This window comes from Contarinia nasturtii, unplaced genomic scaffold (genome assembly GCF_009176525.2).
Source record: "Contarinia nasturtii isolate CC-2019 unplaced genomic scaffold, AAFC_CNas_1.1 Cnas_scaffold_1101, whole genome shotgun sequence".
NCBI lineage: Eukaryota > Metazoa > Arthropoda > Insecta > Diptera > Cecidomyiidae > Contarinia > Contarinia nasturtii.
The window spans coordinates 45,779-62,149 of record NW_022198445.1 but is presented as its reverse complement, the minus strand read 5'-3'; the positions used below and the strand labels follow the sequence as shown (position 1 = coordinate 62,149).

At 33.7% G+C, this 16,371-nt stretch overlaps 2 protein-coding genes across 2 annotated transcripts; one reads left to right on the top strand and one right to left on the bottom strand.

Annotated features, from left to right (window-relative positions):
* The first annotated feature begins 1,615 nt into the window (after positions 1–1,615).
* LOC116344648 (glucose dehydrogenase [FAD, quinone]-like) lies at positions 1,616–4,292 on the top strand. The gene is made up of 9 exons (XM_031773287.1): positions 1,616–1,887; positions 1,959–2,087; positions 2,162–2,995; positions 3,067–3,084; positions 3,220–3,267; positions 3,339–3,364; positions 3,451–3,861; positions 3,929–4,034; positions 4,106–4,292. Exons 1-9 carry the CDS (start codon positions 1,731–1,733, stop codon positions 4,192–4,194), a joined length of 1,818 nt encoding a protein of 605 aa, XP_031629147.1. The 5' UTR covers positions 1,616–1,730; the 3' UTR covers positions 4,195–4,292.
* A 1,888-nt stretch (positions 4,293–6,180) lies between these two features.
* LOC116344610 (glucose dehydrogenase [FAD, quinone]-like) lies at positions 6,181–10,294 on the bottom strand. The gene is made up of 13 exons (XM_031773223.1): positions 10,187–10,294; positions 8,637–8,871; positions 8,570–8,572; positions 8,389–8,511; positions 8,152–8,328; positions 7,808–8,071; positions 7,341–7,748; positions 7,218–7,268; positions 7,095–7,127; positions 6,920–7,020; positions 6,705–6,857; positions 6,478–6,627; positions 6,181–6,390 (listed from the first exon to the last, which is right to left on the bottom strand). Exons 2-13 carry the CDS (start codon positions 8,836–8,838, stop codon positions 6,181–6,183), a joined length of 1,875 nt encoding a protein of 624 aa, XP_031629083.1. The 5' UTR covers positions 8,839–8,871; positions 10,187–10,294.
* Positions 10,295–16,371: the final 6,077 nt, after the last annotated feature.

The following is a 16,371-nucleotide window of genomic DNA, read 5'->3' as shown; positions in this document are numbered from 1 at the left end:
GGTGTGCTGTCTTTATTTCCATCTTGTGTTTTCTTTTTGTAGTGTGCGCACAGACGGTTGATCATGTTTTTGTTAAATCATTTTTAAACGATAAAATGATCTATCATTATTCATCAAAAAATTCGTGATCCAATGGACTATTCAGTCTTAGAATAAATTTGAAAATTACCCCGAGATTCTTGCGTATTTTATCATGAGATATTTATATTGTAAATTCAGGTATAAATATTGCCATCAAGTAGCAGAAGAAATGAAATAATTGGTTTTGTTAATGGTAAGTACATGATCATATGAGCCAATCGCTTCAGTAAATGGATCAAACATGGTTTGAATCAATCAAAACTGATTATGGTGAAGAATTTTTAATCTCTTACCACAACTATGCGATTTAATTGTGCAAGAAATTGAATACCTTTATTTGTATATACAAATAGCTCGTTTTTAATGCAATATAGTTGCTTTTTCCTGATTTTTTGGTCTCATCAATTCTGCACAAAATCACAAAATTGGTCAAAGAAGGTCGACAATTGATAAACAAATAGCAAATACACACATGGCTGAAGGGAAGTACTTAAATACTGAATACAAAATTTCATAATTATATATCGCGTAAATTATGAAAATTTGACAAAATTATTAACATAAATAGTCGATAAATGTGCGTCGCAGCTGTGAAGTTATGCAAATTGATGTTATTGTAGATAATTTGTGAAAACAAGTTATTTGAATAATGATGTGAAGCCGGTAACTTGATCACTTGCATTGTCTTTTGTCGTACGGTCTGATAACTGAATGCATACATGCGAGAGAGAAAACAACAACGCGCATATACGTGTAGTCGTTGGAAAAGTGAAAACTTTATTCATTGAGAAATTTAATTGATTGATGATCATCGCGCTGTTGTCGATGTGACTACATAAGATCGATTACATTAATGCAATGATAACATCGATGATTCAGTATAAACTGCAAGTGAATATAATGCAGATTGTTTTACGCTACGTATTAATATGCCACTCATTGCATATGTATTTCCTTCATTTATTGTATTGAGTGATTTTTTTTGCGGCACAATCACAATAATCTATAATTTGTAACCCATATATCTTGATGAGCAGACACATTATGCTGAAGTGGTGTTTCCGAACAACATTGATGTTATTTCAAAACTGATGCCAGACGATAAAAATGGATGTACAGCCAATGTAACCGGTCTATTGCACCAATACCAATGAGTCTGATCAATTTGATCATATGATGCTTGTAAATGTACAAGCATGGATATATCACTCACTTCCACATATTTAACGTTCTTAATAAATCGACGTTTTTTTTTCTTTTTCTCATTTTCATGCCATACATACCTCTGAAACAAAAACAAAAAAATACACGCGACTATTTATGTAAACGAAATTTCCACTTCTATGTATACATTGCACATTTATGCATGCGTTCATTGCATTCGTACATACATCAAAATGCCATACATCAGTGCACTGTGCGAATGGTAACCGTATGTGCCATTTATGAATTAAATTCTTATTAATAATGCACGTAAAAAGACCGTCGTGAATTGTGCAGCCTGAAATGCAACAGTTTGTGATTGAACGTGAATGCGACTGGACGCTATTGCCTACATTATTTTTTTCAGATAAAATTTCGGTTGTATTTGAAATTTATTCTTTTAAATTAAAAGTGTTCGACAAGAAAATTAAAAATATCGCGTAAAAATGTCTGTGCGTTTTATATTTTTGGTGCTTTTGTTGATATTTAATGCAACAAATGAAATCAGTGGTCAGTTTTCGTTTGAATTCATGCAAGCGCCAATTACAGATACAGTAAAATTTAATCATCAATATGACTTTATCATCATTGGCGCCGGATCAGGTTGGCCATTTTCAAGTTTTCGTTAAAATTGCCGAAAAAATCCTTGAACAAACTGGTTTTTTCTTCTTCAGGTGGCTGTGTAATGGCGAATAGACTTAGTGAAAATCATAACTGGAAAGTATTACTCTTGGAAGTGGGTGACGAAGAATCAGACTTTTTAACTGACGTCCCACTAACAGCCGCGGTGACAGTGTTGACAAGTACAAAACGTTTGAAATTTTTCTTTAAATTAGAAAAAAGTGCTTTCAAGCATTTTTCTTTTGTCAAATTTAAGGACACAATTGGGGCTATCGAACAGAACGAACGAAGAATGCATGTTTACATTTGAGTGGTGGCGTGTGCTATTGGCCAAAGGGTCGAGCTTTGGGTGGGACAAGTGTTATAAATTACATGGTATTCAATCGTGGTCATGCCGAAGATTATAATCGATGGGCTCGAGCTGGAAATGATGGTTGGGGCTATCGTGATGTACTGCCATATTTCAAGAAAATGGAACGCATTGGCATCGAAGAATTTAAAACATCAAAGTATCGAGGACGCAAAGGAAATGTTGACATTCAACATCCTGCGTATCACAGTAAATTATTGGACGCTTTTCTGGAAGCCGGGAAAGAGTTTGGTTACGAAGAAAATGATCCAAATGATGAGAAAATGTTGGGATTTTCACAAGTTCAGGCAACAACTCGAAATGGACGTCGCTGGAGTGCAGCCAAAGCATATTTGAGACCAATTAAAAAACGAGCAAATTTGTTTGTATCGATGCGCAGTTGGGTGACCCGTATTTTAATCGATCCTAAAACAAAAGTTGCTTATGGTGTTGAATTCATTAAAAATCGACAAATATATCGTGTGAATGCTACTAAAGAAGTAATTCTATCGGCCGGAGCTATAGCATCGCCTCAAATACTCATGCTTTCGGGAGTTGGACCAGCAAAACATTTACGCGATCTTCATATACCAATCATTAAAAACTTAAAAGTTGGCTACAATTTACAGGATCACGTGGGTTTGTCCGGTTTGGCTTTTGAGGTCAATGAACCAATTACAATCAGCGAAAACAGCGTTCAAAGCATTAGTGCAATTTTTAGCTATTACATTCTTGGAAGAGGTAAATGTCGGAATCACCATCTTTTAACGTGAATACTTTGATTTTAAATGGAGACTATTTTTGTATTTCAGGTCCATTTACGCTTCCCGGTAAGGTTGATTTGGTCGGATTTTTCGTGAAAGAGAAAAGGAATTCAAATTTCATTCAATCTATCAACGAAATTCAATGATACAAACCATTTTCGAGCACTTCATTAAATGCAATTTTAATTTTATTTTTACCAGGCGGCGCAGAGGGTCTTGCATTTGTTAAAACACCAAATTCTACATTGGGTAATATAGTTTTTTTAATGCGCACATAATAGTTGATAAAATTATTTCGTTTACGATCAATTAAATTTTAGCAAAAAATTACCCCGATATTGAATTGGTAAGGGTTTCTTATTCAAAATATGGTTTTTCTATTGATCAGTTAAATGCCATACTTATTAAAATCAACACTTGATTTTGTTGAAGGTACTAGGCGCTGGAGCTTTGAACGGTGATATGAGTGGTTCAATGGCGAATATGTTGGGCATTCCAAAAAATTTCGTTAAAGAAGTGTACGCTGACATAATGGGAAAAAATGCGTTTAGCTTAGTCCCAATAATAATGCGTCCGAAAAGTCGTGGACGACTCCGCTTGAAAAGCAAGAATCCATTCCAATGGCCAAAAATGGAACCCAATTATTTGGATCATCCCGACGATCTCAATACTCTAGTTGAAGGAGCGAAATTTGCGCAAAAATTGGGCGAATCTGCAAGTTTTCAACAATACAACAGCCAATTAAATCGTCGACCATATTTGGGTTGTGAAAAATACGAATTTGGTTCAAATGACTATTGGAAATGCTGCATAACTGGATACACTTCAAGTTTACAGCATCAGGTAGACGTTTACATGAAATTTACCACAGATAAAATAGTGTCAATCACAAATGTGTGTTGTTTACAAGGTTGGTACGTGTAAAATGGGACCTTCAACCGATGCAAATGCCGTAGTCAATCCTCAGTTACAAGTCTATGGTATCGATCGTTTGCGTGTTGTTGATGCCTCAATTAGTGAGTTAATTTATTGAGCAATTCAATTAAATCACAATAAAAACATTACAATACAAATTGTTTAATTTCAGTGCCAGACATTCCAGCCGCGCACACCAATGCGGTTGTATTTATGATTGGCGAAAAAGCGGCTGATATGGTGAAAGATACATGGTCGTGATTGATATTATTCAATCGAAGTGCTAACGCATGGCTTAGAATTAATCATTTGTAAAAATAATTTCGTTCATTTTTACGATCGATCATAGTGTTTTTTTTTTAAACTATAGCACATTTAACGCATGAGAAATGGTCGTAGCAATCAAGTCTTTGCAAAAGAGAAAAATATGCACAGCCATATCGCTGGTTCCAAACGACTGATTTCATTTACACGCCAAATATGATTTTCTTTTCCATTTATCCGTTATGAATGTTAGCAATTGCTGAAAAAAAAAAAAACGTTATAATATATATTTTTCATAATGCATAGACGACGATGTTTCTTTTAGAACGTGTTCATATTGTTACTGTTTGTAAATTATTATAAATAAATTAATTGGAGATACGATTATATTATAATAAAAAAAATACCAAAAGCAACAATAATTAGACTTTCTACTCAAGAAGTGATCGAGTTTTATTGAATTATTTGCACAATTGTTGATTTTGTAAGAATAGATTTTGGTTAAACAATCAAAAAAATCGCAAGCCATGATCTTTTGTAATACTACAATGAAATTCAAAATATGCATGTTTTCGACGTGTAATCGGTTTGAAATTAACCTTGATGAACTGTCCTCTCGATCGAACAATTCCGAATTGTTATTTTTTTTTAGTGACGACATAAAAAAGACGAATTTACGAGCAAAATTAATGTTTCCAGCCAACTTAAAATTGCCTACTTATATCAGTATATTTGTAAATCAGAATAGATTAACTTATTCGAACGGAATATAGACAGCCATAACCCATATGATACGGTAGCCACAAAATGTTGATCGCCTCACGATTCAATATCAACTTTTTGTTTTTTTATCGGTGAAGAGATTTCTTCTTAGCTCATAAAATGACTTAATCAACCTTAATGGACTTTATTGCTTAATGTGAAACGTAGTTTTATACATTAAGCTATGGAATAGTAAGATATATATATATATATATATATATATATATTATATATGTTTGTTCAGTGATTTTAGAGAAAATCAGAAAAGATAGAGAGTTCGGGTTTTCGGCATTCGATAGGGCATGAAAAACCCTCCAGACGTATTTTTTATTTTCCCCATAAGTGCTCCCCATTTAATTTTTTCATTCATGGACCCTCTTTTTTGGATTCCACTTTGAAAAATATTTCGATTCCACTCACCATTTATTGAGTGGATAACGAATGGATTCGGGTGGAATTATTTTTCTCCGCAACTTTATTGGGTGGATAAAAGATGGAATAAATGAGTTTTACTTCAGTGTTAATTTGATTACTTTGGATCTAGATGAAACTTGTTGAAAAAAAGTTGGAGACACCCGAGGTACCAAATTGTTTTAGATTCCTTATAAAATTACCTTTCGAATAGTATATAAATTATGGAGTTTCCGGCAGGTTTGATGGCGTTTTACGCTGGCCGTTTGGCCGAAATATGAAAAATTGTGAGAAAAATCGGCTTCCGAATTTCATTGCAAGCAACCTAGTTCTATGATTTTGATGAAACTTTGCCAGATGATAGCTCTTGAAGCCCTCTTTCCAACGGTATACAGCTTATTAGCCAATCAAACTTGTGAATGTGTTTCCCAGGTGGCTGTTTGAGGCCAAATTAGTGAAAATATTGGCAAAATCAATTTTCAAGGTGTAATTTATTTTAAAAAAATTGTGGCAAAAAATTCAAAATATGAATGTCGAGTAGTTTGTTTTTCTTAGTAGTACGGTTCCACGTTTCACATTAAGCTCTACGGCCAAAAACTGGCAGTGTATTATTTTTTCTAACAGTCATTCAACTTATTTCATTCATGTATCAAAATGTAAATTATTTGCATAAACGTCACATTTGCGATAGACATAAAATTCACACATTTTGCCGTAAATTTTATTTGCATAAAACTAGCTTTTATTCAACATTATTCGAAATGACTAGGTGATGAATGTTTTTGATTTGAAACACACAAAATTATTTCACTATTTAAATACACTGTTCAACCACGTTTCTTTAATCATATCGGATGCTTTTTCTCCAATCATATATGTTGCCGCATTTGTATGACCGGCTACAATTTGCGGCATAATTGATGAGTCCACGACACGTAAGTTTCTGATGCCATAGACTTGAAGACTTGGATTTACGACTGCAGTCGGATCACTTGAAGGCCCCATTTTACACGTGCCAACCTTCAGATGAAATTAATAACATGGAATTCCAATCAATGCAAATTGCTTCTCAAATCGATAAAATCGAAAGTATTCCGTGAATCTTACTTGATGTTGAAGACTCCCTGCATGGCGTCGAATACAACATTCCCAATATGAATCCGAATTGTATTCCAAGTGCTCACATCCCAGGAATGGTCGTGTGTTGAATTTTGTGTTCCATTTCGCAAAGGCCTTTGTATTCGCTATGTTAAGACACTTTGAAGTCAATGGAAATCATAAAACATTTAAGTTAGTTTAAGTAAAATATCGCAGTCAGACTGTTCTCTATTTACCGATCGTACACCTTTAATCAAAGTTTCAACATCTCGTTGGTCTGAGAAAAAATTTGGCAGCATTCTTGGCCAATGGAATGGATTTCGACTCTTCAACATAATTCTACCGCGTGAAAATGGCCTCAGCAGTACCGGAACCAAACCAAAAGCTGGCTGAAATTCAAAGAATTGCTTTGATCTTTGGTGTCATTAACAAATTTAAAGTTGTTTTTCACCTTGCCAATGATGTGCGAATAAACAGTGTGATAAAATTCATCAGTTATTCCCACCATATTTCGCATTGCACCCGATATATCACCAGATAAGCCACCAGCTCCTTTTTTTTCCAAATTCAAGAGAATTAATTAATTTAAATTAACCGCGCTTGGATATTTATTTTACAGTACTTACCGGCCACGATCTCAATATCGGGATAATCAAATACTAAATTTGATAATTCAACAAAAATTTTTTTAATTTTAATTTAATTTAATTGTTAATCGAAAAAAAATTGTCCAATTATGGATTAATTACCAAAACTTGAATTTGATGTCTTTATAAAGGCAAGGCCCTCTGCGCCGCCGGCTGAAAAAAAGTTATTTATTTAATTAAACCCAATTAATATTATATATATGCGTGTTGCACGAACCAACTTACGTATAGTGAATGGTCCACTACCCTTTAGAAAATAATCTAGCATATATCTTGGCTTTTGCACTGATGATTCGCTCATTGTTATCGGTTGATTGACCGTGAAGTCCAATCCGTTAACAACACTGTGATCTTGCAAATTGAAACCGACTCTCAAATCTTGTAAAACTGGTATTTTCATCTCTTCTAAATGTTCACGCGGTCCGACTCCCGAAAGCATGAGTAGTTGCGGTGATGCAATTGGGCCCGCTGATAAAATTATTTCTTTTCGTGCAAATATTCGGTATCGTTGACGATGTTTTAAAAATTCGACACCATAGGCGACTTTAGATTTTGGATCGATTAAAATTTTTGTGACTCGTGAATGCATCGAAATAAATAAATTTGGTCGATATTGAGCTGACCGAAGAAATGCTTTAGAGAAACAAAGAAAACTTATCAGAAATGATTATTTATTCGATTTATTGTTTTACCTTTGGCCGCACTCCAGCGACGTCCATTGCGTGTATTTGCCTGAGCTTGTGAAAATCCCAATAAACTTTCACCATTTGGATCATTTACATTGTATCCATATTCTTTGGCTGATTGTAGAAATGTTTCCAAGACTTTTGTTCGAAAACCTGCTTGCTGCACATTCAAGTACCCATCACGGCCATGGTATGGTGAATTGTAAAGTGTTGGAATTCCAATTCTTTCCGACTTTTTAAAATATGGCAAAACCTCATCATAACTCCAACCTTTAATTTAAATCATTTTTTATATTCTCGCAAAGATCTACATAATCTATAGAATTTGATCTAAAAAAAAATGTTCCCACCAATATTCCCATTTTCAGCCCAACCATCAAAATCACGACGATGTCCTCGTTGATAGAGCATAAAATTTATAACACTTGTTCCGCCTAGCGCCTTTCCCTTCGGCCAATTACAAACACCACCTCTTAGACCCAAGCAAGCTCCATGTACCGGATCGGTTTTATATCCCCAATTGAATTCTGGCTTAGGAAAATGAACTTGAATACAATTCAATTTTCTGCGGGTTTGAATAATCTTACTTGTCATTTGTGTCACGGACGGTGTCAATGGTACGTCTGATAAAAAATTCTCCTCCCCTCCAGCTTCTAGTATTAGAACACTAAAGTTTGGTAACTCACTCAATCGATTGGCCACAACCGAACCTATCCAATGAATATATTTAACAATTTTGTCGATATTTATTTCTCTGATATCACTCACCGCCTGAAAAATAGTCAAAAGAATTAATATCTCTAACCCAAATTATTTAAATATTAATACTGCCTACCAGATCCAGAACCAATAACCACAAAATCGTACGCATCAAAAAAATGATTCGTATCACGAATGCTATCACTGAAGTTATTCATTCTCTGATAAACCAAATCCAGTATTGGCAAACGTATCGCTGTCACGGCACCATATTGTTTCACGCAAATGCATACAAGCAAGTATATGAGAATATTCCAAAAGCCACGGATAAACTGCATTGTTTATTGTTACCGCATTGATGTTGTGTAAGTCTGCAATGTGAAATTTTAGTAATTATTGCATCAACTTGACATTTATTTCCTCCTTTGTGTCAGTTTCTTGTCTTCTTCTTCTTTTGATCTGTCTGAACTGGCACATTCGCATTTTCTAATGACATTATTATCTTATTTAATTTGTTGCGTAGAATTATGGTCAGTGCATATTAATGTCAATAAAATAGTAACCGGTAGGCACGCAACTTCGTAATTTGTGTTTGTAAATAAATGGCACGACTACCAGTTTTACTTTACAACTGAAACTGTTAGAAATATATATAAATAAAATACGCCTTATCATTGACCGGAGAATGCATCCAAAAGAGTGAATATGGTATATAATGATTCCGAGTAGTACATTGCTCAACGCACAAATATAACTCGCAAAAGAAAACAAGAAACGCAAAAAGTGAAAAAAAAGACATATCATGCGGTTCTCGTGTCAATTTCACTATCGTTGTTCGAACGGTGCGCGTTCGCATTTCGCAAAGTTGATAGCCTTAACATCAATATGAGTCGAACGATTTATAGAAAAAAAATCGCTGCAATCACATCTTCCATGTGTCCGAGAATTGATTATGCAAAACCACGAACAATTTTTTCAACATGTATTACTGTATGCACTTGTGCGTGATTACTGTCTTCGTTTTATCGTGAAAATTGTTGATAGAGCTGACATTTGGGTCATAGAGCTTTTTCAAATACACTTAATTTGTCAAGAGTCAATAGAATTCGAATTTAAATATAGATGATATTTTGAAGTTCATATCGATTCATATTTGGTGCAAGTACACTGCCGTTCCGTAGTGTGGTAATACTAATATTGAAGTCTGCTCATGCATTTTTTTAAAATTCGAAACAGGTTTTTTTTTGCAAGTCAAAAACTTGATCGGCACATGTCGGCAGTTGTGTGCATTGTTTTTATTTCTGCATCTCTCTTCATCTTCTCTTTATTGCATTCAATTGACATCACACTGTTATTTAATGTGTGCAATTTGGTTGAAATTCGATATAAACTCGTAATTTATTGTATGCATAATATTTAATTTATTGCGTACAGTGCGGTTTGATCTCTTGACGGCTTACATAAAATCGAAGATCCATAGATCTTTTTTTCTTCAGCCATGACTTATGGTCAATGGCAATTGTTTCAAAGTGAACGTCATTTACGCACTGGAAATAAAGTCGAGATTTGAACTTGAATTTTTTTAAATCCAGTTTCTTGCATTTTAGCATTAATATTTAGTTTGTTTCTTTTTTTCCTGGCGAATGAAAAAATGTTATAAAAAGCATAATGGACAACAACAATTACCTCGCCTTAAACAACCTACAAAATTTACAAATATTACGATGCTTAAGATATGCCGGAATATTTTTACACCGGAGAAATGTCAACGTCGTAATTTCAACCATAAAACACCGTGTTTCAGTTGATCATATTCAGTTTTCAGCAAGAGTTAGTTAAAACGACCTTGACGTAATCGAACGCGAAAAACTACTGTCAAAAACAAAAACTACCGTTTATTCATTCATAACTCAACCGTTGAAATGTTCAAACAAATTTCTCGTCCCTCTTTCACCCTATTTCAATATCATCTTCGATTTTATAGTCCGGTTCATGGTGTAACTGGCACCAAACAGACGCAACAGTTTTCATTTCTCTCGAAACGAAAGCGACAGTATCGAAATGCACAATTAAAATGTGGTAAATCATTAAATTGCGAGTGGTAGTATCATCTCCATGTGAATTGGACTCAAAATGATGAATATTACTTGTACATTTCATGATGGCCAAGAGCAATTTGCGTGCACCGCTGTCCAGTTCCACGCAATTCAGTCGAAAAAAGCAGAACACCTTGACTTATTCAATCGACATTTTCATGAATTCGGTTGTTCTGACCGAAGTCGATATTATAAAAAAAATTTCAATTCTAGTCACGATTCAGTTTTATTCGATGTTAAAATGAATTCTACACACGAGTCAATTCCAAATTCATGCTAAGATGATTCTAAAATCGTTTCTGTGCATTTATTATTAATTCTTGAGTCGTTGTCTCCATATGCTGGCTTTATAATCGATACTGAAACCGTCTTATGTACAGTATGCAGGTAAAAATAAAAGAGTCATTCCAATGCCATTGGATCGTGTATGAAATTATTTATAAAGTTTAAATGCATTTGCCAAACTAAATACGAAATAACTGAGAATACGGTGCACTCGTGTATGATTCGAGTGATTTGAAAAGCCTATTTTAAGCGCACATTGATGCTTGGCGCTTGACAAAGTGACATGCGACAACGTGTGAACGCTTGACTTCATTCACTTTCGAATAAACAGGCCGATTTAAAAAATTGCCCACCATTTTTTTTAATGTGCTTGTTTGAATACTGTAATCACCTTTTATCACATTCTTGAGTTGGTAAACGAATTGACGACATTGAGCGCAGGCATGTGATTTATAAACATAAAAGACACACTTACAATTTGATCAATGTTGTTAATTTTTGCTGTGCGCCATTGATTGTGTTGTTAATATTGTTTATTTATAATGATGTTTTCACGCCATTAAAATCATTATTTTAACAAATTAAATCACATTCACCGAATGAATCAGCAAATGCAAAATCAAATTGATTGAACCGGACTGCAATAAAAATACAAATCATCTGCTGAGATACTGCGAAATATTACGATTTATTGCAAGTAGCGGTCATGTCACTTTCGGACAAGTTCAATGTTTGGCTTGCCAAATCTCTCATAAATTATTCAAATGTCATTCAAGCAGAGCAAAAAAAACGAGTAAATAAATATTCATCTAAGGTGAAGTCAAGTGAAGAATTATTATTTTTTTTTTCTCATCAATTTTCAGAAAACATCACACGAAATGAGCCATGCCGCACTTCAAAGCCCAACAATTTTGGTAATGTCGTGAGAATTCTTTGTTTGGCTTCAAAAATGATTTACATCATTCAAGTGAATATGCTTGACCACTATTTTGCAATTAAATTTATTGCATCATTTCAAGAATCATGAACAACGACATGGTTGAAGAGCTGCCTCGAGGCAATGTTGATTAGAACCAAATTTAATACTGTTAAAAACTAGGGGGTAACCGCGCTTTTAAATATAGAATTATAAAATTATAGAAATATGAACAAATTCAGGAGATTTCAACGAATTCAAGAGCTATCGAGAGATATGAACGCAAATTTACATTTTTGGGAGATATTGTCAGATATTCTGATCTAAAAATAATTCTGGATGTGGGTTTTGGTGGATCCTCAGGATGGACCAGACTATGGTTTGACAATGCCCTGGCCCATCCTGAGAGTCCACTTCCAGAACTGGGAGCGTTCTGATGATCCTGAGGATCCACCAAAACCAACTTCCAGAATTGAATACTTTGAGATATTGTGAGTTATAAATGAATACTTTGAGATATTTGAGTTTTAAGTTTTAATCAGATTTTAAGAATAAAGTTAAATGTTGGTGTATAAAAAAGCGTGGTTACCCCCTAGGTTAGAAAGTTTTTCATTTTTAAGAAGTTAATGATCAGATCGCTGACGTCAATGACATATTATATTCTACCACTTCGTGACAAATGTATAAGAACCATGAGATTAAAATAATTATCAAGTTTATTTTCACTTTTTTCTGAATCTTGATTATGACTCTTTCTCCATTCAATAAAAAAAATATAATCTAAAAAGTTCGTTCCAAATGCATTAATTTCAAAGTTCTTAAAAAAATTTGAAATAAAAAAAAATGATGAAATGTAGAACTATATTATTTCTTTTTTTTCAACTTCGATAACCTGTGTTTTTTCGCACAATGATAACAAAAAAGACATTTTCAATCTCAAATGATTTCTGAAGAGGTCAATAATCATTAAAAATCTTATATTTCAGATCGGTGATTAAATAATTTTCGTGATTTAATTCTACAATTATTCAATTGTCTTTATGAATAAGAAATGCAATTCAAATTGGAAAATGATTGAAGTGGTTTCTAATTGTAGATGCAATTGAAATTATTGCGTTAATCTAAAAATCACTAATAAATGGTTGGTATAATTATGTTCTGGTCTTTGCGATGTTAAAACTGTTTATTGTCTTTGCCAACGATCGATAACTCAAGATGTAAATTGATGGTTTACGTAAAGTGACGCCGTCAATTCGTCAGAATAAGCTTTAGCACATTCCATAAAAAATTCACATGAGCTATTCAGTTACATTATGGATTGGATGACACTTTTTTGCATTGATAAATTGAAAAAATAACACCTCGAATGGCGGAAATCACACCACAAATTAAAACTTTTTCACACCAAAAATATTGGCAATTCTTTTTCGACAGAATTCAAGGTTAACGCAATTTTTTTTTGCAAATATTTAATTGTTCTCGTTTGAATCTAAAAAAATGTCATATATCTCCTAATGGATCATTTTTTTAATAGAATTTCCAACTAAGATGATTCAATTCAAGGTCAACGGTTTTTAATTGAAGGAATTACTTCAATGAATTCAAGCGAGGGAATTTTTTAACTTTTGAATTTTTGAGCCACTTTATTCTTAGATTAGAATCACTGTTTTTGAGAATTCTTTACTGATCTTTAGTCTTTACTTTGTTTTATTTCTGAGCCATAGTCAAAACAATCAAACTGAACGCGCCAACGACTAAGTCACAATTAATCGCGTCAAAATAAAAAAGCCAGCTTCTCGGTTAAATTGATGCAAGAATGACTAGCTACTGTAGCAGTACATTCAAAAAAATAAGTTGTGTTGCTTTAAAACCATGAAAGTGACCGACCGTATGGCGGCTTGGCATTGCTTGAACGCAACTTCGTGTCTTTTCTCAATGTATTTCCATCAATATTGGTAAATAAGCACGCGTTTGCGTATGTGTGTATGTGAGAGAGTGTTTTCGCTTGACAGACGATTATGACTGAATTTCGTTTTGGAAATACGTCGAAAATTAGCTACGAAATAATAACATTTTAAGCCTCTATGGTACATGCATTGGTGTCGACGAAAAAATCGGTTGGATAATCGCCATCGCATAAAAGGCAATAACAATAAATGTATCCAATTTTGACCACACTTCTCAATGCAATTTTAACGCATTTTTTTGTTATCCGCGTAAATGAGTCTGTGTCTGCGAATATTCGTGATCATTCTCGCACTTTTCGGGTATTTTGATTTTTGATCAATAGATGAATTTCGTCTTGTTTCATTTCATTACACATTCCACAGTCTGAATATTAAATTTTCCGAACAAATGACCAACAAAGCAAATATAAAGATCATATCAATTTAGCGGAAATTAAAATTATTTATGGGAGTTTTCTGAAAATTAAATGATTACAAAATCGAGATTTAATGAACAGTTATATTTTTATCGCTTCGACAATTATGTAAAACCAAAGTATAAAATAATACATTTATTGTAAAGTAGGTGATTCGTTCCTCTTCGTATCACATACAAGTCGAACAAAATCGACACTCGTCTATTCACTCATTTTCAATGGAATCTCAATAGGCGTAAATGTTATGTGTATTTTGAAGACAAGCAAAGTGTCAAGCATACCAAAAAATATTGAAAATGAGTGTGCCTTGTACACATGTGTATTGGGCAATATCTTGCACGTAGGCCAATTTATCAGCACCAAAATTAGTGCAGATAATCAATATATAGAAATCAAAATCCAACAGACCTCAAAATAACAACACGAAAATTGCGAAAATGTTGTCAATACATAGCCAAACATGTGTAATTTACTTGAGGTTAGCGCAAAAGGAGTAAATTAAGTGTAAATGAACATATCAAGACATTTGATGCTAACAAGCGCACCCAATTGACGTTTCCACTCAATGAGGTTACAACGGAACTTCATGTCTGCACAAATTAAAACACATTAAAATGCAAACGGTAAATAATGCGATTTCCTAAACATGGTCATAAATGCAAAAAAGACAACTTGTGTGCAGCGCTTGCAAGGTCGTTTCGTTCAAACGTGGCTTACTTTACATTCTAGATACATTTTAAATCAAACTTACATTTGATTTTCTTAATTTACTTTTAATTTGAATTCCAAACTAGACAACCAGTCGAACGATATATCTTCGAAAATGTATGCGCCTGCTTATCTATTCTGAAACACCTTTGCTGTGACTCTTGTATTGCAATTGAATACGACTCATTTTATTAAGACTCACAGCAAATATTGATCATGTCAATTGAATCATTTTATTTGTTGGTTTTCGCAAATGAAACGCTATTTTGATTCAAGTCTATAATTTTCGTTCAAATACAGCCTCTAAAAGTACATTTTTCTAACATAAGAACCCGTTTTCAATCAAATCTGAATGTGTTCATGTATTTAAAAAAATGTCAAAAAAATGGTCTACATTTTTTTAATATCAAAAGAACTAACTTTTGGAAGTGTTATCACTTGAAAAACAGTAATTTAATACAGTAAACAGTAAATAAAATCGAATCGAGAAAAGAAAGAAAGCACAAATATTTGTATAGCACACATGTTGCGATCAATTGGTGAATTCAACGAAAATTGGACACACACAGAGGCTTAAACGGTTTACACGATACAGCTGATTTCCCCTTAACCATAATCAATTCGTACACCAACGGATTTTAGTTGGATGATATGAATCATATGGTTCTTCCCCGTCAAGTGCGCATTGTCATTGATGCGGCATCGTTACGATTTGGCTACGTGAAATTTCACATGTAAGAGGTGAGAGATCATAATTAAATGATTTTATGTATATGTGCCACAAATCAAAAAATTATTCGTCATTCCATTTATTGCGGACGATAAGATATGATAATTCAAGCGTGTGCGCAAAGCGAACACACTTATCATTTTTAAACACAAAAAAAAAACATCTTAAAAATATACCAAATAAAGAAGCGTGTAAGCTTTGAAACGTGACATCAAGCGTGTCAACGTTTTTTTAGCAATAAACGATATTTGGAGATATTAGCTATCTCTGCTACTCAGAGATTGCAAATTGGCCAACGACTGATCTGGGCTGAATATTCAAATGAGCACCGAAAATTCGAGGCCAAAAAATATATTACTATTGTAATATAAAAATATTGTTTGTGTTCAAAAAAGTATTGCGTCGCCTTCGGCCCTAAATTTGTTTTGGTCATTTCCAATCTGGCTTCCACAGGTGTGGAACATTGTTTATTTTCCCGAAGTTTTTTTAAATTAAAAAACCAGAAAATAATTCCAAAATCAATGTACAAGGAAAGAAATCGAAGATTTCATGAGCTTACATGCACCACTTTTAGATCGTTATTTCAATAGGTAACATTTCTCCAAAGACAACAAAAATATATGTTGTTTTCATTAAAACGCATCGATTCCCCTTTCGCTTACCGTAGAGGCTCCGCAACGTTGAAGCGATTTCGCTGGCGAATTTCACTATATTTATGCGGTTTGTATGTTGAGTTCAGTCGATTGACGACAG